The sequence below is a fragment of the Phyllobates terribilis genome, unplaced genomic scaffold, assembly GCF_046119375.1.
Source record: "Phyllobates terribilis strain yellow unplaced genomic scaffold, ASM4611937v1 Scaffold_5__5_contigs__length_657084704, whole genome shotgun sequence".
Taxonomy (NCBI): domain Eukaryota; kingdom Metazoa; phylum Chordata; class Amphibia; order Anura; family Dendrobatidae; genus Phyllobates; species Phyllobates terribilis.
The window spans coordinates 497,163,313-497,189,158 of record NW_027362765.1 but is presented as its reverse complement, the minus strand read 5'-3'; the positions used below and the strand labels follow the sequence as shown (position 1 = coordinate 497,189,158).

The window sequence follows — 25,846 nt, the reverse complement described above, 5'->3', positions numbered from 1 at the left end:
GCATGATTTACAGATGAAAGACAGCCTCAACACATGCAGATATTGCCTGTTTTTTAGGGAATCCTCAGATGTGGTGAAGCGGTCTTGCAGCCATAAATCATGCAGATGCAGGAACTCGAACATAATATATGAGCACGCCGAAGCTACTCGGTAAGCACCAGAGCGTGCTCGGTTAAACAAGTACGCTGGCTCATCACTAATGCCCATCTGAGATCCATTCATTCTCAATGGCACTGCCAGGAAAAGATAAGCACAACGATGGCAGCTCAATAAGTGATGAATGGAGTGCAGGTCACACATGTGCACTGCCGTTCCGTCAGAATGGAGATAAGAGATATGAAAGCGAATAGGTGCCAACTTTTTTTCACCAGACAACCCTTATTAACTTCACTTATACTTTATCCTTATGGGAGTCAGTTTCGGCAACCCATTACCACCAGATGTAACAGTGCGATGGCAGTGTAAGGGCCTGAACTGTGATTAGAGGCAGCCTGTAATCAGAGCAGAGGGCATTTTACTAACAGTAAAACCTGCGGGAACTTCTGGTCTAACAGTCAACATGTCATTTTTTTTTTAATTTTATTTATTTTATTTTTTTCACTTCACCAGAAAGTTTCGGCAACGGAGGACACATATCAGGATGACCAAATGGTAAAATATTAAAGGAAGATTTTGAGATGGCTCTACCCAAGCTTCTCCTCCTATATACCAGGACTTTATGCTCACAGTATACAGTAGTAAAGCTCTAGTGTGTATATAAAGATGAAAACATTTTTACATAATCACACCTTGGACACCACAGAAGATGTCACTGTTTGTAGATGGCCGACATATATAAGCGGTTTCCTTTAGGAAACTTTTCTGATGACATTTCAGAAAATTGACCCACCACGCATCAAATTATACCGTCCAGGAGCCACAGGAGAGGAAGATCATAGGGTTTGCCAAATTCATGTATATTCCTTAGTTAATGATAATGTAGCGTGTTACTGCCTTCATTTATATGCAGACAAAGAATAAACTGTTCCTGTATAATGGAGACGCTTTTGGGTTATGTAACCCTGATAATAGATCCTCTGAAGAGCTCTGAGCTTGTTCTATCAGGAGCTGCCGCCTGGGACATAACAGATAGGAGCTTGATGAAAGCTCGGTCCTTTTCCGAGCAGAAGAGACACGTAGCCGGGTAATAAAGGGCTTGAAGTTTAAACTTCAGTAACAAGAGAAAAGACTAAATGTTTTCTGTTCAATAACAGAAGTTTAGTTTCTGGGGTCTGATAGCAGTTCTCCGAAGCATCTCAGATTCAACGAGGAGTCCTGTTTCGGAGCTCCAGTCTTGACATTGACAGACTTTTACATACAACTGACCGATTGCTCAGATGAAATATCTTAGCGGGGGAAATTAGTAGAAAGCCCTAAAGTGGTTGTCCAGTGTTCTGGTGAAAGTCTGCAGTCACTGTGTGCCAGCAAAGTTCTGAATCCTTATTGCGTGTGCATTTCACGCTGTCATGATTCCCCAGTTTTGCCATTGGGCGGTCACGACTGCTCAAATGAAATTTGCATACATGCAGTCACGTACCGACTAGACGTGCTCGGCCTCGCTAAATACAAGCGAAGTGAGTGAGGCCTAGCACGTCTAGTCGGATTGTGGCCAGAAACATGCAAATTGCATACTTGCGGTCACGTTACTGACCGCTCTCATCAGAAACAGCGGAGAATCCTGACAATGTGCAGTGAACATGCTATAAGGATTCAGAATAAGATTTGCTGGCCCCCTTAAAAATAGTCTGGGTGAAATGGTGGATGAGGATGAGGAAAAAGCCAATATGCTAAATGATTTTTTTTTTAACTGTATTTACACAAGAAAATCGCATGACAGAAAGCATGATGACAAAAATTCTCTATTAAATGTCACTTGCATAACCCAGCAGGAAGTACGGCGGCAGCTAAAAATCACTAAAGTTGACAAATCCCGGGGCCCGGATGGGATACACCCGGGAGTACTGCAGGAATTAAGTAACGTCATAGATAGACCATTATTTTTAATCTTTAAAGATTCCATAATAACAGGGTCTGTACCACAGGACTGGCGTATAGCAAATGTGGTGCCAATATTCAAAAAGGGGACAAAAACCAAACTTGGAAACTATAGGCCAGTAAGCTTAACCTCTACTGTGGGTAAAATCCTGGAGGGTTTCCTAAGAGATGCTATACTAGAGTATCTGAAGAGGAATAACCTCATGACCCAATATCAACATGGGTTTACGAGGGACCGTTCCTGTCAAACTAATCTGATCATTTTTTATGAGGAGGCAAGTTCTGGACCAAGGAAATGCAGTGGATGTTGTGTATATGGACTTTTCAAAAGCTTTTGATACGGTTCCACACAAAAGGTTGATACATAAAATGAGAACAATGGGGATAGGGGAAATATATGTATGTGGGTTAAGAATTGGCTCAGTGATCGGAAACAAAGGGTGGTTATTAATGGAAAACACTCAGACTGGGTCTCCGTTAACAGTGGGGTACCACAGGGGTCAGTATTGGGCCCCCTTCTTTTTAACATATTTATTAATGACCTTGTAGGGGGCATACAGAGTAGTATTTCAATATTTGCAGATGACACTAAACTCTGCAGGGTAATCAATACAGAGGAGGACAATTTTATATTACAGGAGGGTCTATGTAAACTAGAAGCTTGGGCTGATAAATGGCAAATGAGCTTTAATGGGGATAAATGTAAGGTAATGCACTTGGGCAGAGGAAATAAAATGTATAATTATATGCTTAATTGTAAAACACTGGGCAAAACTGTCACTGAAAAAGACTTTGGTGTATTGGTGGACGACAAGCTCACGATTAGTGGCCAGAGTCAGGCCACTGCTGCAAAGGCAAATAAAATAATGGGATGCATTAAAAGAGGCATGGATGCTCATGTGGAGAACATAATTTTACCTCTATACAAGTCACTAGTGCGACCACACTTAGAATACTGTGTACAGTTTTGGTCTCCGGTGTATAAGAAAGACATAGCTGAACTAGATCTTTTTACTCTGAGGCCAGAGACAGGGACAAGGGGGCATCTTCTACGTCTGGAGGAAAGAAGGTTTAATCATAATCACAGACGCAGGTTCTTTACTGTAAGAGCAGTGAGACTATGGAACTCTCTGCCGCATGATGTTGTAATGAGTGATTCACTACTAAAATTTAAGAAGGGCATGGATGCCTTTCTTGAAAAGTATAAATATTACAGGTTATATATATACTAGATTCCTTGATAGGGCATTGATCCAGGGAACTAGTCTGATTGCCGTATGGAGTCAGGAAGGAATATTTTTCCCCAATGTGGAGCTTAGTGTTGCCACATGGGTATTTTTTGCTTTCTTCTGGATCAACATGTTAAGCTATGGGTTGAACTAGATGGACTTAGTCTTCCTTCAACCTTAAAAACTATGTTACTATTTTAGAAGTATGCAGTCACAGAGTGAATACAGACTTTCACCATAACATATTAAAACCCCTTTAAACCAAGGTAGAGCTGGACTAATAAAAAAATATAACCACTCTAACATAGTGTTATGTAGCGATTCAACAGAGTAAATGTGGCACCCCAGGTCTGATCGCCACAGTGGCAGCAATGTCATGTCTGACAGCAGGTGGGAGGTTCCATGGTTGGGGACAATTAGCAAGCAGCACCTCCTGCCTCAGTCCAGGGAGGGGAGAAATCTGCCCTTTATAAACTGGATCTGGGGTGTGGTTAGACAGTGAAGCCAGAGACAAGTTCCAGTAAAGTCGCAGATAGGGACAGGTCAGTAGCAGGCTGAGGAGTCCCTGTAGGCAGAGGAGGAACACGAGGCCAGGAGGGGAACTAGCAGAGTTCGTCCTGGCCAGAGACTTGCAAAGCCGGACACTGGAGTCCGAGGCTGTGAGGGTTGTAAGCCCAGCAGCAGAAAACCACCACGCAGGGGACTTCAAGTCCTCTGGCCCAAGGAAGCCCGGAGGCTCAGCCACACGAGAGGGACCACTACTGCACCGGAGGGGTGAGAAGTACGGAAGGCCTGAGTCGCCAGTCATACGGGTGAGAACAACACGGTACACTCAGAGACGTGGGCTACCACTACACTACAGCGGGATAGCCAAGAAAGAGTGAAGTCAGCACGATAGGCCTACAAACTCCCCCTGACCAGCAGGATTTCCCAGTTGCTCTCAGACTGACCAGGCCTCCATTGTTAACTTGTATTCCGGACGGGTCCTTTAATACCACCAACAGTAAAGATCCTGACTTGCATGACAGACTCCGTGTGGTTACTGCTGCTCCCGCACACCATCACCACCAACATCCCTACTTTCTGCCCTGAGGCTATACTCCTCCCGTGGGGAGTTATACTATTCTCTGCTGCATTCCCAATATCAGCCTCAGCGGTCTGCCCTGCAGCGGCGGTACACTCTGACCGCAATCCACGGGTGGCGTTGTCGGACATTTAAATATCATAAAAAACACACAAATAGACTGCCATTTGAGTTGACTACCCTGAGCCACGGGACCGGGTCCCCGCCACGCAAGGACTACAACCCCCAGCATCCACAACGGGTCCGGTTCCGGGTATCCACACGCACACACGGCCCAGGGGGCGCGTCATATAAATTACATATTTTGAAATTTGGTGATGTATCCGCTTTAACAACTTTTCACTAATAGTTCCTGCCAAAGTTCTATACAGTGCTCCGGCTGGTGCCATTACCAAAAACTACTCCACATACTTGGATTGAGATCAGGCTGTAGAGTGACCTAAGCCGACCATCTACATTAGATACACGTAGGCCATACAGTCGTTCAGCAGACAACCATCTCTCCCCAAACACCCACCTCGGTGGCAGCTTTCTTCACTCCCTTCTTCCCTAACAAAATCTATCAAGAGACCCCCATACACATTAGAAATCAAAGGGCTTGGCTTATTTATCCAATGTGTATAGGAGCTTTTATACTTTGACCGAGTTATTCCTCCTGCCTTGCCGTCAGCCACAAACGCCATACAGTGGTGGATTATCCTATCACTATAGTTGCCCTCTAAGACTTAAGAGCACGAATCCCAGGAGAACAAGGTAGAAATAGGAATACATTGCAGTTCTAAGTGTCTGCTCCTGCATTTTATCAATGTAATAACAAAATCCCCGTGGGTGTTGCTTCATAGCCAAATCTATGCCTCACTCTTCCACTCAGGTCAGACTTGTAGGTCACAAGATTCCATATCAGGCGCTAACGACATGGCACCTGATGCTTAGAAAATGAGCTAATATGCCTCAAAGAATATGGTAAAGTAAAAATGATCATTACATAAAGATGAAAGAAATATTGGAAGGAATCTGAAGGATTGAGGTGGCTATCTCCCCAATGAACCACTACTGGACATGGGAACGTACATACAGGTCACCACCCCTAGGTGGCACCACAGTCTGCTTATTGTATTATACAGAAGCTATGTCCTGTTCCATCTGCATCCCCCATATACTAGCAGCACATCTCAGATATATAGATGATCTTTTTTTCTCTCTTTAAATGTGTCCTCCTCATCATAGTTCTGTCTCCACAACAAGAGGTGAATATTTTGCACATGTAAAAACACTTTAAAGGGGAAATCATTTAATAAGAGTTTCGGATAAATCATAGATGGCCGTGAAAAGATGACATATTGTAGGCGATACCTGCAGGAACCCCATTAATGTGCACAGTAAAGGGGCTGCTGCAGCTCACACTTATGCCGCATTCTCTTCACTCACCCAAAAGTGGCTGTGGCTGGCACTACAGACTGTTACACTTATTTAAAGGGAATCTGTCACCACGTTTTTGCTACTCCATCTGAGCTGTATGATGTAGAGACACAGACCCCAATTCCAGCAATGTGTCACTTACTGGGCTGCTTGCAGCAGTTTTGATAAAATCTCTGTTGTCTCTGATTTTTTTTTTTTTTTTTTTTTTTTTTTAAATACTGAGCTTTCTATAACCCCGTCCCACCACTGATTTTTGCCGACACTGTGCATAGGCAGAAAGCTGCCAGTAAGTGAGTGTGGGAGGGTTATATAGAGCTCACGAATATGGAGGACTACATGGCAGCAGGACTACTAGTCCTAATGTGATAATCTCCTGCTGATAAAAGTGATTTTATAAAAACTACAACAGCCCAGTAAGTGACACATCGCTGGAATCAGGGTCTCTACCCCAACATCATGATGCTCTCAGATTAGGTAGCAAACACCTGAATTGGTCACACATTCCCTATAAATGGAAAATTATGCAGTATCAGGCAGAGAGATACGGTATACAAAGAGATGAAAATAAGACAATCTGGTTTCTGCCATGTTGCAAAGACTTGTTGGTAGAACAATCTCCATTCACTTAAATTTGGACACAAGCAGCTCTGTGGGGACAGTAGGTCCATCATGAATGTTCTCTGTATAACAGCAGAGACATCAGAGTTAGTTTTCTCTGATCTCTACTTTTAGACCAGAAGTTTAGCAGTCACTGATAACAACCTCCCGCCATGGTCCTACTCAATCAAGACAGAGCTTCACTCATCACAACATGATGGACATAGGAAAACCATAATGAACAATCAAGAAGAGTAATGTACAACTGGACACAAAAACAACAACCCAGGAAGCAGTTTCTTGTTGACATCCATTTATAGAGACGCACAGCTATGAACCACATGCAGATAGCAGATGTTGGGGCAGCTTATGTGAATTACTTGTGTGCTAGCAGGGCTGTGGAGTCGGAGTCGCTGTCCATTTTGGTGGAGTCAGTATAAAATGGACAGACTCCTAAAATATATAATAAATTGGGTTCAGTAGTTCAATGCAGTTTGTGGGGAATATTTTTTCATAAGAATTTGGGAAAGTTATGAAATGTCCTATTCCTGATCTAAGGGTCTAGACTTTTAGCTGAGATGAATCTGTGCTACAGTAAATTTATCACTTAAACATGAGCCATGTATGAGGAAGTCGTGGAGTCGGTGTCATGGAAATTAAGAAGTCGGAGGTTTGTCTTACCGACTGCACAGCCCTGTGTGCTAGTACCTATTATACCGTGAATGATCACTTCCTATTAGATGGAATCGCTCTTCAGCAGCAACATGCGTGTCCACTGTGCATAGGCAGAAAGCTGCCAATCAGTGGGGGTGGAGTTATCCAAAGCTCATAAATATGAAGAACTAGATGTCCATGGACATGTGCAACGGGTCCAAACAGCCAACTACAATTACATCTAGAAGCCATTTGCTGCTTTCCCCTCATTTCACTCTCGCACATCTGACAATCAGTAGTAATTCCATTACACATCGATATTCTCTTCTGCTGATAAGAGTTTGTTAGATATTTGTAGTGTGGTCTCAGATCAGGTTGGTGCGAGTTTGTTCACACACTCCTTCCCATCGGCCATGACAGTGATCTGTGGCCGCAGCATGAGAGCAGCGCCTCTTTCGTGCCGGCATCTGCGGCTCTTATTTTGATTAGCCAGCATGGCGCGACTTCATCATTGTAGATAGACGCACGTGACGTCAGCTATGACCACATTCAAGCCCTTGAAAACGGGATTCCAACATTTCGTCAATGGCCCATTTAATGATACAGATAGTGTCACATTGCGCTACGTTGAACATAATTTTCGGCAGTATCCGCCCACTTGAGGTGGGCTCCAAAGTGTGGATGACCCCATTTGGTCCCCGCTACAAATAGGCAAATACCAAGTGTTTTGTGTAGAAACCACAGACCATTGCCGAGAATAAACTCTAGTCCAAGGTTTCTCATCATCCCCCTGATGTCGCAACAATGTCTGGTGTCCAAACACGTTTGTCTATTTTTTTTTTTTTTGCCTCAGCCACAAAATCTGTATAAGGCTGAGTTCACACGATGCGTATTTAATGCGTTTCCGCCGCGGAAACACATTAAAAACGCATGGTAGAAGGGCAGCAATGCTCCCCAATTGAAATCCGCATGTGCTGTGCCCATGATGCGGATTTTTCCGCAGCGTAAACGTTGCGCTCAAAAATCTGCAGCATGTCCATTAATTTTGCGTAAACGCGGCGTTTTCGCCGCCATTGACTTGCATTAGAACGCGCCAATTCCGCAAGACTGCATCTGTACTTGCGTTATTGGCGCGTTCTAATGTGCGGATGGTACCCGAGTGTGGAGAAGAGGAGTCTCCTCCACACCCAGGTACCATTAAAAAAGCTGTAAAACAAGAATAAAATAAAAAATATATATATACTTACCATCTGTCGGCCCGCGCAGCGCTCCTGCTTGGTTCCCGGCACTTGCAGTGAGTTGAAGGACCTGCGCTGACGTCGGCAGGTCTTTCAATTCAAAGTTGCCGGGAGAACGGAGTGTAAAGCAGGACAGCGCGGGCCATCGGATGTAAGTATATACACTCTCTCGGGTCACACTATATAAATCCATGCTGGTTGCATGGATTTATATAGTGTGACCTAGTTGTCAAGCACTTTCCAAGTGATGCTAAAATCACCTGGAAAGCGCTTGTCAACCAGCATACGGAAACGCATGTGAATCCGCATGTGGATCCGCATGTATTCTGCAGGAAAAAAAAAATTGCACAATCTGCATGCGTTTTTTCTGCCAGGGAGATGCAGAAATGATGCAGAAATTTTCTGCTTCATTTCTGCATCGTGTGCACATACCCTTATGCCATTTCTGCATCCAGCCACATATACGGCATTTAGCTGGAGTGGAGAAGAGCATGGAATGGTCCAGTAGATGGTAGTATGTTTATGTGAATGAGCCTGTGTGCGCAGAGTCCTACAAAATCTAAATACTTACTGAACTGAGCACAAATCAGATACAACACCGCCCACCTCAAAGTACCACCCTGGAGGGGTACACTGGCCTCATTCATTTCACACACTGAGCTCTGATTGCTCACATGCATCTATTTCTTCTCCAGAGACACTGGGAATAAAGCCCCCTATTGTTCTGTACTTTCCAGCAATTGAGGGCTGATTGGAAACGTTGTTTCGGTCCTCCATTGATATAACATTCATTAGTGGCCAACTAGAGTATACTCTGATCAGGAATGGATGCGGTGACCAATCATCATGCGCATGCCCAGCTTTTCAAAAATTATTTTTCAAAGAAAGTAAGCCACTATTTAATGAGGACCTGTAATTTACCATCAATAGAAGTTGTTTCTTTTTAGCTGATGGAAATTGCCGATTTTCTCCTGAATCCGGCGTCGTTTTTCTTTTGTTCCTGCACCTCTCCATTCCTGAGATATCGCCCCATCTTCTCTACATATAGATCTGGTCTTTTAAATCAAGGGCGCGTGGTCCTCAACTCTTCTCTATGGGACTCTTCTTGAGGTACCCGTCCAGTTGGCTAAAAGGACTAGACTTATATACTGGCAAAACAGGGCCACATCTCAGGAACGGATCGGGGTAAGAATAAAAGAAAAATATTGCCAGATTCAGGAGAACAGCGGCATTCACATAAGGTGAAAAAATTACATATTGATATGAACTATTCTAATGTGTAAAAGAGTAAAATAAGTGCCTGCGCTAAATAATTAGGACACTTTCTCATCAAAACTTTCCACTCAAGTTTCTCCTTAGAAGGACCTTTATTTTCTGGATTATTCAGATTATTCTGCATACAGTCATAAATGGGATCAGTGTCTGGAAAATAGCGCCCCCCGAAGTCCATCATCCCATACTGTACCTCATAGAGGGTCTTGTACATGAGCACGCACAGATTCTTTCATGCAAATTCCATGAAAAACTCTTTAGACATACAGCAATAATGTCACATATTATGGAGGCATCACCAGAAGCATAATCTGGTGACACACCAGCATCCTGCCCAGCTCTGCTGGGTCTCCGCATATACGGGTGATAGAAAAAGTGGAAGAAACATTATTTCAGCTCAAATAGTTGGATCTAACACCACAAACTATTCGAGTTTTCCATGGTACTCTTTTCTATGCTCAGTCTGGTAATTTTTAAGAATTATCTATGCCGGCTCTCGCTGAAGCAAATTACCACCGAGTATAAAGTATTCCACCCGGCACTTCTTTATTCCTAGAACATATATTGTCACACAGTGAAAAATATACAGTAGCTGTTCTCTCGCCGCAGAGTCGTGTGTGTCCTCTGAACCGACCACAATTATCTGTAATTTGTGTCCCTAATGTCTGAGAACGAGAATGGCTTTTCTAAGAGGAAAGTAATCCAGAACATGAACCCTATGGATAAATGCTTGAGTCGTGATTTTACGCTTTCCATCATAAAATGTGATGAGCGCTCGGTGCCACAAAACAGCGGATCCGTCATTTTCCCAAGAGGGATTTTTTGCAACTTTTTTTTTCTTTTTATATACACAAACTGTGAAAAAGAAAAAAAAAATAAAGACATGAAGGTTTATTTACACCTGGTCACCCCTATATGCATAAAACGTCTTACTCAAAGGCCCTTTACTTGATATAATAAGGTTTTGGGATTTTTTTTGCATTCCTTTTCCTATATCATATACTGTGCAAAGAACCCTGAACTCCAATGTCCTGATGACAAAGCTCGATCTATATCCTGGCAGTCCTCATCGGGTCATTACAGCGAATACTTTTTGTTTTTGTTTGTTTTTTGGTCACCTAACTAAGTAGTAGAAGGGGATCCACAGGTCAGCCTTTAAAGAGGTAGCCTGCTCACTTCCACTGAAAAGAGTGAAAAGCTCCCCTGATGGAATCATTACTAGATAGTCGCCCCATCTACTCAGTATTAACATTTAAAAAGAAGCTGGCAAACAAAAATTAAGAATAATGTTGTTTGAGGACTGGACTCTTCCATCCATCTGAATGCAACCAAACCTTTCCGGATATGTGAAAAATCCCTCTAAAATAGTGCAGACAAAAAAAATGCAATTGTGGTCAGAATAGAAAGAATACTCCCTGATATTAATGTGACCAGCAAAATTATTCTGGTTCTCCAACAGAAAATATCGAGGGAAAAAAAAAAGGTTGGGCTGTTGGATTTCAACAGGTCTGATCTTTTTGTTCTAATTGGAGATCCACTCTTGGGTGAATCCCTTTCTCCTATTCAGAACATATGCAACTGAGCGTTCGTGATGGTGATGAGCGTAAGAGCTCATTACTTGAGTTTGCCCAGGGTGCTCGGGTGCGCACAGAGTATCGCGAACATGTCACTCGTGGTCCTGCGATAATCTGTGCACACCCGAGCACTTGTGCTCATCACTACTGAGAGTGCATTATTTGTTGAAGGAAGGGGAACAAAGGAGAAAGAAGAGTTGAGAAAATGGCTGTCTAATGTGTATGGCCAGGTTAAGACCAGGATTTATACGCTACATGACATCCATGGATTGTGACATATGCAGTCTATCACGCAGGTAGTGTCCCATGACCAATCATTATGCAGTACATGTAGATTTTGACACAAATTTAAATGCTGTGCTGCCAAATCTGTAATTCATGTGAATACACCCTGTCCAGTATTCTGCCATCAGAAGAACCGGGGTGTGAACCTGGAATCACACACGCAGGTTAATGCTAGGAGCGCACAAGGTCTTTTTCAGTTGGATTCTGCCCAAAATCTTTCTGCAAAAAAATACCGCAAAAGCGCCCCATAACATTAACATAATGCACAGCAGTGTCAAAATGACATTGCTGTCCCCATGTTTCGTCTTAGGTCACTTCCTTTAACCGCTTCAGGGTTTGGAAACCCTAAAGCAATTAAAAGAGGTGACATGCTCATAAGAGACTACGCCAGAATGATGGAAATACCGCCGACTAAGCTGCTTCTGGAAAGTGACCTAAAGTGGTTTCTTCTGGTAACACTCAGAAGTGTGCACATAGTCTAAGGCAATTTTGTTGTAGTTTTTGTTGCATTTTTTGAGACAAAGCCAAGAGTGGTTTCAAAAGAAAGTTGAACTATAAAGGAAAGACTGGTCCTTCTGTTCTGGATCCAGCCCATTACAGCAATTCCTTGACCTTCAGCGTGTTCCTTTATTTCTGAGCAACAGTGTAGTAAATTAATAAGTAGGAACTTTATAAGTCGATAAGTAAATGTCACAGTCTGTTAGCTCTTGGCCACTTACATATAAAGTCACAGAGCTATTCACTGTTCCTATAATTGCATTGGATGTCCCTGCTGACAACAAAATTACCAATACTTAAACTTCAAAGTCGTCCATTAACACAAAGGACAGGATTCAGTCCAACTGGTTTACTGCAATTACGGTCAAAACCATTTGTTTTATCTTTACATCTGAGCAGTGGACACATATTTGGACTACTACTATCAATTGGCACAACAGCTGGCCGGTAGAGCTGGCCCTACACCGTCATATGATAATCGAGGGTTGCTGGTTTCAGGTGGCTGATAAAGAAAGGCTTTTCCTGAAGTATTTTATGCATGGAAGAACCTTTCAGTAAAGAGGATGCTATACTACAGTATAGGCCTGTGCTTAGGACCATCAATGCATTTTTTAGGCCGGTCCCATGGATCAGCAGAATGAAGTCCCTAGCACAGTGATCGGAGTGCAGCTTTGCCTGATACTACAGCTCAGCCCGTACAAGTGAATGGGACTGAATGAGGCTAAGCTGTAGCATCAGTACAACTGACATGACTGTCAGGTTGTGTTTTTTTGCAGCGTCTTTTTGCACTCTCATTGCTTTCTATAGTGCCAAAGCGCTGACAGAAGTGACATGCTGCAGTTCTCAAAAAAACAGCAGTTTTCCAATTCAGTCAAGAAAAAAAAAAAGTGTGTGCATGAAACTTTAATTTGCATTACTAATACACTGCAAAAATGCAACGTGTGAACATACCCAAAAGGAAGTTTTCTGGTTTTGGTCTCCAGGCACAATATGTTTCAAAAAGAAAAAAAAAGCGCTATATTTATGCTCCTTGAGTCCACCATCCTGGAGCCAATCAGTGAGCTCAGCAGCTCTGCCCGAGTTTGCTGCAGCGCCGTCTACATTACTTCAGAGCTTAGTCAGTAAAAGACCCATGGAGCAGCGGCGGAGACTCAGCCACGACTACAAGAAAGCAACCCAGAGAGTGACTGACGGAGACCAGCACATTGCTGGACACAAGCCTGTATCACCAGTGACAAGAGCAGACAGATCCGTATACTCCACGCTTACCAGATCACCGTCACGCGCTGACATTTTATATCACCGTTGACGGCTTCAGCGATTTTTAAAAAATGGAGCTTGGCATAGGGAGAATTCAGTGAGAACAAAGGCTAATGAGAATGGACAAATGATCACGACACAGCAGTCATACTTGTCTAGTGATGTATTGGGCATGACCAAGTGTGAGGCTAATTTAAGTCTTTAGAGGCGCAGGATGTAAAGCAAAAATTAGGGTAAGGGAAGAAAAATGGCATAAAATAACAAATCTCCTCTGCCACTCCACAACCAACGCATCGGTGCTGTCTCCTCACCCATCTCCGTTTACTTCTCTGCACTGGTCACAGGCCATACAGGCCAGGATTACCACCGCGGTCATGTGGGTAAACAGAAAGGGATTCATAGTATGCCATTTACATCCTTCAGATGAATTTTTGCTAATCCAGAAAAACCCTTTGTAGGAAATCTCCCAGATGATTTATGTAAACCTATAGGGCATTTAAATAATTATAATTGATTCAACAAACTGAATAAATCAATAGTGAATAAAAGAAATGTAATTATATAGCTCATTGGGAAAATATGCCTCCTGAACTCATCATCTACTCTAGAAAAACAGCTTTTGATCAAAGAAAAACAGCCTAACAGTACTGAGGTATCAGGTTACATGTCCTAATATACCATATGGAGAGGGGAGGTGAAGGAGGAGTAAGGAGCACACAGCACAGTAAGAGACTAGGCTGATTGAGCTGCAACTTCTATTTTGCTTCAGTACTGGATTCACAGCCACACAGCTCAGTACTGCTGTACAATGTCCTTCATGTTGCTTCTGCAACAGAGAAAGAAAATAGGGAATCCATCTCTCTGTGAATGTAGTGCATGGGAGACATTATAGAAGTCAGTCTCATCCCACTAGGTCAGAGTGAATTGAAAGATAGATATAAAGTCTGAAGAGGGGAAAGCTAGAGAGAATGCAGGAAACAAGTATAAGGCCAAATTCACACGTTCAGTATTAGGTCAGTATTTCACATCAGTATTTGTAAGCCAAAACCAGGAGTGGGTGATAAATACCGAGGCAGTGACATGTTTTGATTATACCTTTCCTCTGATTGTTGCACCCCTGATTTTGACTTACAAATACTGAGGTAAAATACTGAATGTGTGAACGTGGCCTAATAGCCAGAAATTGTATTTATCCGCATATAAAGAGTTTTTCCACCTAAAATGTATTAGAAAACTCAAACTAAGGCTATGGGCTATGTCACATAAATGTTCCGGTATAACAGCGAGTGCTGGCTATTCTTGCTGTCAAATTTGGTGGAACTATTAAAGGAAACCAATTAGAAGCCAAGGGGTCCATTTGGCAACATTAGGATCCATTGTGCGATGGCTCTTGGTCAGCATGATGGTTTTCAATATGGATACAGAGCATAGAAGAGCAGTATGAGCAAATCCTTGAACTGCAAAGTCAGAATGTCTCATAATGGAATGGATTAAAAGGAATCTGTCACCAGAATAACAGAGAAAGAGACCTTGATTCCAGTGATGTGGCACTTACTGGGATGCTTATTGTAGTTTTGATAACATCACATTTAGCAGCAAGAGATTATCCCTAGAGGACTAGTAAACCTGCTGTCATGAAGGTTTTTCTATATTCATGAGATCTGAATAACACTGCCCCCACCACTGATTGTACAAGTGTACACAGAAAGCAGTCAGTCAGTGGTGTGGGAGGGGTTACACAAAGCTCCGCATTCAGAGAACTTTTAAATATGCAGCAGAGAAAATAAGGATTTTTTTTAAAACTGCAGTCAGCAACCAAGTAAGTGACACATTGCTGGAATTGGGGCCTCTGCCCCTACATAATGCTGTTCTCAGATGGGATACCAAAACCTGGTGATATATTTGCTTTAAAGAGTTGATCTCATGTTCAATCTTGAGGAGTGCACTGCTCTCTTGCTTCCCAGTTTCTTGTTTGCCATGGGGTCAGAGCGCTCCTGAAGACTGACAGTTTGGGCCAATGCTGCCAGCAGAGGGAGATTTTCCCCTGCAGATTCAGTGGAACACAAGGGTAATGAAGCTGGTCAGATCCAGCCAGATGACTGTGTGCCCACTATGCGTTTTTAAGCGTTTCCGCAGCGGCAATTACACTGCAGAAACGCTTAAAAAAACGCTTGGTAGAAGGTCTGCCATGTTCCCCAATGATAATCCACATGTTTGGAGAAGAGGAGACTCTCCTCTGGACCCGGGTACCATAGTACCTGTAAAAAAAAGAATAAAATAAAAAATAAATATTATACTTACCTTCTGATGGCCCCCGGTGTGCTTGTCTCGCCTTGCCGGCAGATCGCTGTAGACTAAAGGACCTGCGCTGACGTCATTTAGTCATGTGACGGTCACGCAATTGCTGACGTCGGCAGGTCCTTAAATCTACCACGAGCCGCCGGCAAGCAGAGACAAGGACTCAGGGGGCCATCAGAAGGTAAGTATATATTTATTTTTTACCATTCTCTCGGTCACACTATATAAATCCATGCCGGTTGCATGGATTTATATAGTGTAACCAAGTTGTCAAGCACTTTCCAGGTGATGCTAAAATAGCTTGGAAAGAGCTTGATAACCCGCATGCGGAAATGCATGCAAAAACGCTTGACAAACACCTCTACCTGGCGGGAAAAACGCATGTACAATCCGCATGCGTTTTTTTCTGCCAGGGAGATGCAGAAATGCTCAGGAAAAATCTGGAGCATTTCTGTATTGTGGGCACATAGCCTAATGCATGGAAGCACTTGCTCCTTGCCTTAAAAAAAAAAACAAAAAAAAAAAAAACACAGCCACCTCTGATACACTACAGAGGTGGCCAGTAACCCTAGGCTGCAAGCGATAAGCAACAACAAAACATTATTCTCTCCAATCTTAATTACAAAGGGGATTCTTAAGACTAAAATTCCTTGTTTTACGAGTATTTTGCAATATTAACCACTTGTGATTATGAGAAAACCCTTTTAAGGACTACCAAACAGTTGTGTGGTTACTAGAGCTTTTTTAGAATCTTATTTTTGTGGAACTGGATTTACATCATCAGTTAGACAGATCTCTGCGCCAACACTTCCTCTCCCAAAGGTCAAGGGGTTGTCCACTATTAGGACAACCCCAGGGCAATCAGTTCAGGACCTCAAATAAAATAAAAGCAATGGATTCTCACCCCCTTTCCAGCTATGTTCCTGGAGGGTGACGTAACATTGTTGTGTCACATACTGGCTGCAGCCAACAAGCGGCCAATATTTGACTGCTGCCTTTACTATTTTGGCAAAGTGGGCGTCTGCCTTGACGGAATACTGATGAGCCGTAGCCAAACAGCGGCCACTCATAGTGATACTACAATGCCAGCTCACCTTCCGGGAACAGCAACACTGCGGGAGGTGAGAATCCGTTCTTTTTCGTTTGATTTGGGTCCGGAATTGATTAAACTTGGGTTGTCCAGTATTGGACATCTCTTTCAGCAATGTCATAGGGATGTTGGTTTTCATGAGTGAAGTCTTCTTGGAGTTTTCAGATAACTTTTCATTCTATGACCCGTGATCAACAATGAAAGGTGAAATGTCAGTGTTCACATATGACGCCGATTGTCCGTAACATAAGATGCTGTTTCCTAACCTGGTCGGGAATCCTCTAGAAAAAAAAACACCACCATTTGCGAAAGTAAAAATTTCATTTTGAAATCGTATTGAACTCACTGGAAATCCTTTAGAGTTTTGTTCCGTACTGGAATGAAAGGTTCGGGCAGGATTGGGGCTTTCATCTCTGCAGGTAGCGTATCAATGGAGATTCGCTGCTTTTGTCGAACATCAAGGCATATGGGTGGAAGGTCTCTGACTGAAAAAAAGAGAGAATGTTCCATTAGACATTTAATGCTAGACGAAGTTGTAGATTTTTATCTTGTATATACGAAAATTACACAAATATCAATCTGCACCAAGGGTGGGCAATAATTTCCCAAGAGGCCACATGAGTGACTGTTTCGGAGGGCCGACCCAACCAGCCAAACCTACTTCTGCTCAATATTAACACATCTACACAAAACCGGTTACACGGCTCCCAACCAGACAGAGGAGCCCTGCACTGCATTAATGGTTAGCTGCATTTGATTCATTTCAAACCCTCTGGCTTTCCCACCCTGCGGGCTGGGCAGGAACAGTTAAAGGGCCAGTTGTGGCACACAGAAAGCAATTTGCCCAGGTCTGATCCATACTATGTGTATCAGTGACCACAGGGGTGGAAACAGACACGGGCTCCTCTTTATGTCTGTGACAAAAGCTGTTTGCTGCTTTGGTGGTTGAAACAGGCCCCCTTACCTTCTGGCCACCTGTGAGGCAGCACAGGTTGCATCAATGGTATGTCCGCCCCCGAGGAATTGACAACTCCTAAAAGACACAGTCAAAGCAACAAAAAATCTGCTGTTGGCCCCCAAAGGTCAGAAGCAGTTTTCCATGTAATTATGTAGTTACATTGTGTTTAGAACTACCATACAAGAGGAGATCCGTAGAAAGATCACTAATTCTATTGGCAATTTGTTCTGTTGAGGTTTTACTGGCTTTTTCTTTGTCCTCCAGGCCACCAGGTCTAATAGTCTATATAAATTAGAGGCAGTGCCTAGCCATAAAAACCCTCTGATAACCCCTTAGAATATAATTTCTAGAAAAAAAAAAAACAACATGCTTGTCTTAGTCCTTCTCCACTCCAAATCTGATGATAGATTAAGGGGGCTTTCTGGTCCCCAGTCGATCTCTGTACTTCCATGCAGCTATTCAGTGATCAGCTGTGCGGAAGTACAGAAAAAAAGACAGGGGACTGGAACGTGACAAACCTGCAAAGTTGGGGAACTAGTGAAATAAGATTAAAAACAAAGTTATACTTATTTAAAAAATTATAACATTCAAACTATTCTGTTTTTATGGCCTGACACCTCCATAAAGGAAGCTGCACATTCCCTAGCCTGGCCTATTCCTCAGAACAAAACCAGGATCGTTCACAAATTTTGAATCATTTCTACGATCTACCAGCTAACCGCTACATAATATGGAATTAATTTGCATACAAAAGAAGAATACATTATCAAAAGTGCTTTTAAAAAAGCCAAGCGTGAACCCCATACAGCTTCCATTATGCTAACTCAACCACAATTTATTTGGTCGTGAAAGTGTGGCTTTAATTAAAAATAATACAGCACCTAATGAATTTCTAAAATTGGATTTAAAACTACCAAAATAGTTCTGAGTGATTCTATAGGTCAGCATCTGAATGAATGAATTAATGAAAGATATGGGTCCACAGGATTCTTTAAAAGCAGGCAGAGATGATAATTCTTGAAACAGATCAGTGGTGATCAACATACACAAGAGGTCCTAAATGTAGTCCTAGATGACATCAGAATGATACATATTTTGTGACTAGGAAGAAATGGGGACAACAAGTACCATGATCCTTACTGATCCTTACTATGATCTCTCCTACAGTTTCTATGCTTGTTGCCTTTGCCACCTTCCTGTCCACCGCCTATTATTGAGTGTAATCCGTCTCTAGCAGCAGAAACCTTCAGACGGATTATAGGAAAGAAGGTTGGATACTTGTCCCTCTGCTTTCCTTTATGTCTAGCTGCATACAGACATAACAGCGAGGATGGCTTTCATTTCAGGGCAGGCAAGCCATTGGACAATGGCGGGAGCAATGCATGAAATGATTGCTTATTGCAGTGTAAGGTGCCCCAGCGAGGTAGTCGTGGGCGAGCTGTAGTCCCCACTCACTATGGCACCCTACAGACAATACGTGTCCTCCCTCTGATGTGTGGCTGTGTATGTGGTGCTCTTCACTTACTTCCAGCCATCCGATCGCGGCTGTCTCCAGGCATTTCTCTTCTGGGACCAGGGCAGCAATAAATTCAGAGGACACGAGGTTCTTAACCAGAAATTGAACTTTACTTGGGGAAGAGGAATATATACAGTATTTACAGGCAGATATAATGGATAAGGCCCGACAGGCTATCATCTCTCTCACAGGCGCTGGCAACATCTTCAGCCCTGGTTCCCTCTTTAAATGAAGCATCTCTGTGACTATCTCCAGCCCAAGAGACTCTTCTGTAATACTCACAGTAATCTGGATCCAATCTCTCCCCCACGTCTTAGCCTGGAGTCCTATTCCTCTTCCTCTGCTTCCTGCATACTAGAAGTGCCCCGGGTCCTCACTACCTCTGATGAGTTTCTCAAGCCGGCTAACAGGACTCGTGCTCTTGTGTAGGGAGACTTGCACACTGGGGATCCCACTGTCAGAGGGTATGGAGCTCCCGTCTACCCTAGCAGCCATTATATTCAGGCTGCCCGAACGATTCACTGTACTATCTCTTACTGAGTGTCTCCTCCTGCTTTCTGGAAACTTAAGCAGGAATTTTCCCAAAGTGCCCACCCTCGGTGAGCTGTCATCACACAGCATTAACTCATCACTGCCTGTAACCCTGCTAGCAGACTCAACCTGACATCTGCACCCAGGACAGTGGCATCTTGTGGCTGTTTACAGATACTGCAGCCCACAATGAATTATGCCAGGAACAAGCTCTATATCACTAAAAGGCTTGATCCGGGCACTAAGTTCCCCCTTTACTCTACTGACTGGACCACTAAAGCTAACCCCTTAGCTTGGTCTACCAACAGTTCAGAGAGGTCTGACTTCAGGAACACTTCCTTTAACTATCTCAGTACCAAGGGAAGGCTACGCCCTTCCCCACTATTACAGCAGCTCCTATAGCACTGGCAGAATGCTATAGAAGGTGAACAGCCCATTCAAAAAAGTGGATGGCAAGTTCCACATCATCGGACTCGAAACTCATCCTTGGCACACTTTTGTGATAGAGCAGTTTTACCTTGTTGTGGGTGATGTGAGCAGCAAGACTACTGGTCTTGGGTAAAGTAAAAAGGCACGCCAGACTTTGAAGGGTTGACATTTCATATGTATTTCCGGTCATTTAAACAGTGGCAGAACTGTACAAAAATAGTAATTACCGACAGTGTTCCTCCCATCCTATTCGCCTGTCTGATCCGATATCGCATGTAGAGTAATGCGGGTGCGTGCCAGGGAGCACGGTTACCAGAGCTGCTGCACGGCATCCAAAGACTTTTGTATATTCATATTATTCCAGTTCTATTTCCTGCCTGATCTGACGCTGCACGTGGAAAGACAAAGGAATCATACTGGACAGTACAGACACCAATGTAACCATACAATGCCCACATGGCCGCTCATTCTGTGCAAACAAGAGGTTCTACTCATGAGACTCTCTGGTCATCACATGGCTGCATCTGCAAACGTACCACCAGGGATAAGCCAGGATGCTCCCCATACAAATATCCACGGAAATAAGGCAGAAAATATGGAATTGGAGCAACATCAACTTTCTGGCCCATTCATTTTTACTTTTCATAAAAAATATATATGAAAAAGAAATGTGCAAAAAACCAGGGCATGAAAATTGCCACAGTCATTTTAATAAACTTAGGCTCATCGAATGGTGAAGGCAAAGGCTAAAGATTGCAAAGTGCTTTATGCACCCAAAATTCAGCCCGGAAATAACTCCAAAAGTGCTGCCAATTAGGAATCCATCCCTGTGTAACTTGCTGTTCACCGCCTGTTGTTGAGCGTAATCCATCTGTATCTGCAGAAATTTAAAGATGGGTTACAGGATATCAGGGTGGATATTTATATCTCTGCTTTACTTTACGTCCAGCTGCATACAGACATAGCAGCGAGCCATTGGACAATGGTAGGAGCAAAGCATGAAGTGATTGCTTATTCCAGCTCCAATAGCACTGTCAGAATGCTATAGAATGGGAACAGCCCATTTGTCCCTCTGCTTTACTTTATGCATAACTGCGAGGATGGCTTTCAGTTCAGGGCAGGCAAGTCATCGGACAATGGCTGGCACAATGCACAAAGTGATGGTTTATTGCAGCTCCTATGGTACTGGCAGGCTGATAAATTAAAAGTGGTGGCAAGCAGGTGGTATCACCTATCTCTGGACAGCATACCAGGGAAAGTTACTGAGAGGTGACTTGTCAGAAGAGATGGCAGACTCCATCTACAAGAGGCTCAAGAAGGAGGAGCTGAGAGCCCTTTGCTCTGAGCGAGAACTAGAGTGGTTGCCGGAGGACAATCGGGCGACCCTAACGCAACGCTTGGACGATTGGGACCAGGAACAACCACATGAGGAGGTCAGTTCAGACGTGAATGAGGGACCACAGCCCAGGGCTGTCATCCATATGGTGTAGGATCGACCGACTGAGTTGAGGCGGATGCTGGACGCGCTAGGAGATCGGGCTACGGAGATAAAGCGGGCAGCAGTGTTAAGCAAATATCTGGGTGTGCATGTAGCAGTACCCCAACCCGCCCCATTGCAGAGGACAGTGGATAACAGGAGAGAGAGGCCTGCATCTCAAAGGTACCGGGATATACCACAGTTCAATGAGGACACCTCGGATATTGATGAACATCTCCGGTTATTTGAGAACCTCTGCCTGCTGCATGAGGTGTCAGTCAGTGACTGGCCCAGATTTTTGAGCGTTGGCCTGACCGGAAAAGCAAGAGAAGATTTAGAAACTTGTCTTCTGGGGATCAGAGATGTTACTCTACCATTCGCAGTGCATTGCTAGAGAGGTATGCCGTCACGCCGGAAACCTACCGGAGGAAGTTTCGGGAGACTGACAAGCCCGCTGCACACACATCGGGAGTTTGCCAACACACTACGTACGGCATGCACTCGGTGGATAGAAGGACTGAGGGCTCGGGAAGCAGAACATGTAAAGGATATAATTGTGCTGAAACAATTTATGTCCAAACTCCCAGGTGATTTAAAAGAATGGGTGGCAGATAGAAAACCACTCAGCCTGGATGAGGCTGCGAGATTGGCTGATGATTGGTCTACTAATCAACCAGGGCAACGTGGAAGTACAGCCCCAGTGAGTCGGAGCTTACAGGGAGGCCATTGAAACCCATGGACTGGCCAGAGGAGGAACGGCAGGGAGTTCGGACTTCACAAAGAGGGGGAGGTTGCCCAAGCCCCCAAGTACGGCCCGTGTTGGGACGACGAGGGCTTAACTGCCATAACTGTGGACGCATGGGACACTTTGCCAGGGAATGTCAGAAACGTTCTAGGCCACATCATTCACGTCCCCAACCTATGAACACTGTGCTGCAATGTGGCTGGAATGCTGAGGGAGAGAGGATCTCACTACCCCGACCGGAAGAAGAAGAGGCATATGTGGTACAAGGAGAAGTGTCCCGGACTAGATGGGACACCTCGGAGTCTATTAACCAGCATCTGCAGCCAGTCTGGGTAGAGGGCGTGGAGGCTGTGGGGCTCTGTTACTCCGGAGCCTCATTCACATTGAAAAAAGATCATTTAGTACCGGACCAATGTATTGTCCCTGGCAGCCGTATGTTAGTCAATATAGCCGGAGGAGAAACTTTGAACATTCGGAGGGCCCGACTACATTTAGACTGGGGTCACAGTCATGGAATGGTGGATGTAGGAGTAGTGCAGCACCTTCCAGCAGATGTGTTGCTGGGAAACAATCTGGGAGCAGGATTGGTGTGCCACTGGGCCAATGTCGTACCTGGAAGCCAAGGACCGGTTCACACTGCATCAGCCGATAGGAAAAGGAGCAATATCAACATGTCAACGGTGAGTGATACACAAAATGCAATGACTTACACAATGAAGGAATGTAATCTGGGGGAGGTAAATTTCATCAGGGAGGAGGCCCAGGGACTTCGGGACACTGGATCTACCATCACCCTGGGCAACCCAGATACTGTTCCCCCAGAGCTCCTTTTACCAGGCCGCCAAGTGACCATCCCCCTAACTGGGTGTCAGCACTCTGGGGTTGGTCGCAATGGATACAAGTTTGGTTCTCATTGGGCACGTGGGGAGTTTCCCAGGACAAGCCGGGGATCGGAGGGGGGGATATGGAGGACCCCGCGGAAAGGACAGATCCCTGATCCAGCGCAGCGAACTAAATACATAGTCCTTGTCTCAGGGCTTCCCCCATTGGGAAGTTGGCAGGATCTGAAAGACCATATGAGAGAAGCTGGAGATGTCTATTACACTGACGTATACCAGGGTGGAATGGGGACTGTGGAGTATATTCGCAAGGATGACATGGAATATGCTTTGAGGAAACTGGATTATACAAAGTTTCGTTCTCATAAAGGCAAGACCTCTTACATTCGTGTAAGTGCTGAAAAAATGGGGGAGGTATGTGAGGAGCTGCCCACTTACTAAAGACTATGATACTTTTCCAGCAACGGACCACCATTTTTGTCATTATTATTGTGCATTATTAGTGATTTACTTGTTATGTTTTATATAGTTCTGCTTACTTGTCAGTATGCAAGATTCACTTGTAAAATGTCCAGCATTCCACTAATCTCATCTTTATCTCAGGAGTCCATTGTCTCAACAGCCAATAATCTCATTAGGTGAGTGTAGATTGAGACACAGTGGAGCCGTCACCACAGGGGGTCTTACATGCAGTCTCAGATGAAGGCTTCTAGAAAATTCTTCATTGCTTTTTAGCTAACAGTAAATGCTTATGGGGGAGGGTGATCACTTCTGACCTGGGAGGGGACTGATCCCAGGGAAAGAAAGGAGAGTCATGTTTTAGTAGAGTTGGTGGGAGGATGTCGGAGGGTTAGGATCTGTGGCTGTGGACCTGGAGCTGTTGGATGGATGACTTACGGAGTGTTGAAGATCTGTTATCAACTAAAGTGGATAAACGTGCTTCAGTTGTGGATATGTCATTTGGATTTAAACTTTATTGAAGGACTGCTGCTACTGGATATCTGTGCTTTCATCATTTTATCTGTCGGCTGGAGGATCATGGACTGTGGCTACAGACTATACTGGTTGCAGATATGAAATCTGTGGGCCAACCAAAGTTGGGAGACAGTGGGTACTACTGAACCCAGATTGGGAACTAGAGGACTGAGAGAACTGTATTTTGGCCATTTACCTGGAATTGCTGTACTACCATGGCTGTGATCAATAAAATAGTGTTGCATCGTTAACTTGCCTAGGTGATTACTTACAACCCACAACCTCAGATCTTTACAAAAGGAGAACAAAAAGTTACACAGCTTGGGAATCACAACAGATTCTGGACATATTAGACTGCTATGTGCCCCAGAAGCAGTTTTCCCTTGTTGTGGGGGATAATGGCAGCAGGACTATGCCTTTACTCTGGTATTAGGTGAAATAACAGGTAGACTTGGCTTTGAAGGGTTTTCTATTAATTGGTCCACAATTGTATTTCTTTAATCCCCAGTGGCTGCTGCCAGTACAGACGGCTCCAAGTGGTTTTCACATACTGAGCATTAAGCTGCGAGGCCCAGTGGGAGACCATGATGGTGAATATAGACTGTTCCGAATTTGTGAATGAAAACAGTATTTCAGATGGGAAGCAAACGGAGTATAGAGCATGAATCACGCAAACCCACACACTAACAGCCATCAGCGCCATTGATTGCACAGAAAGCCTCCCCTTTGTTTTCACAGCTAGAAATTGGAAAAACATCACAGGGACTTGGATTTCACTAAAAGTTTAAAAAAAGACTTTGGAGTAAACACCATTTTTTTTTACCTTCTCTCACTTGGCTCTTTAGTAATAGGAAAGGCTAATGGGGAGAAGATGGAAACTTTAAAAATACAAGTGGCGAAGCTGCGCTTACGTACAGATTATGCGAGGCTAATAAAAGTCATGTATTTTCCCCTAGATGCTTCGGAGCCGCTGAGTCAGGACTTATATAACGGAGATGAAAGAGATTACCCAGCAGAGTCGCATATTACGGCCATCTGCAAACAGCACTATCCAGAACGCTTCCTGCCTCCCAGATCTACAATTAGAAGGGTGACCTTTAGAAAGTATTAGCTATGCGAGTTTTGCTCACAGACAGCAAGAATTTGTAGTCACAGATTTCTTATTAAAATATCCACTTCACATAAATGCAATATCTCCCAAACACTTGGGGCTAATCTGCTGATTTTGGAACAGTTTTTCTTTCTGTTCTGCGCCCCTCCATTCCAAAGTTATGACCCCTGGAAATAAAGATGCAAATTTTCCCTACAGTCAACTGGGCGTGTACCACAGAACTGCTTTGTGGGCATTAGTTGGCGATTGGTTAATAGAGACATGGCCACGCCCACTGAGTTCAGTGGTACACGCCCAGGTAGATGAAGGGAAAATATGCATCATTATTACCGGGGGGTATAACTTTGGAACGGAAGGGGAGAGAAGAAAAAGAAAATCTGTGCCAGAATCAGTGGAGCAACAGTAATTAGAGAAGACACTCACCAGTTTTTAGTTATTTAAACTGAAAGGTCCTCTTTAAAGGAAATCTGTAGGGAATCAAGTAGCAACAATGAAGCTTGGGCTCATTCACGGACTAAAAAATGGTTCCAGGCAAATGAGACTGAAAACATGTACTGGCTGATCCACTCAGAAACCCTGCACAAAAGCAATTGAATGGGTATGACCTGCAGTATCAAGCATAGCCACATGGACAGACATGGCGCTGTGCCTGAATAAATGGGACTGTTAATCTCCAGGCTCTGCAGATCTAGGGGGTCTTGAGCATCAGGCAGCAATGTATTTTGGTTACCTA

The 25,846-nt window shown here is 43.9% G+C and overlaps 1 protein-coding gene across 1 annotated transcript in view; it reads right to left on the bottom strand.

Moving 5' to 3' along the window:
* Positions 1 to 25,846, bottom strand: part of HECTD2 (HECT domain E3 ubiquitin protein ligase 2) — a 128,057-nt gene that overhangs the window by 79,371 nt on the left and 22,840 nt on the right. The window contains exon 3 of the mRNA XM_073685557.1: positions 16,879 to 17,017. Within this exon, the coding sequence (XP_073541658.1) occupies positions 16,879 to 17,017 (139 nt within the window). The remainder of the gene's footprint in view (positions 1 to 16,878; positions 17,018 to 25,846) is intronic.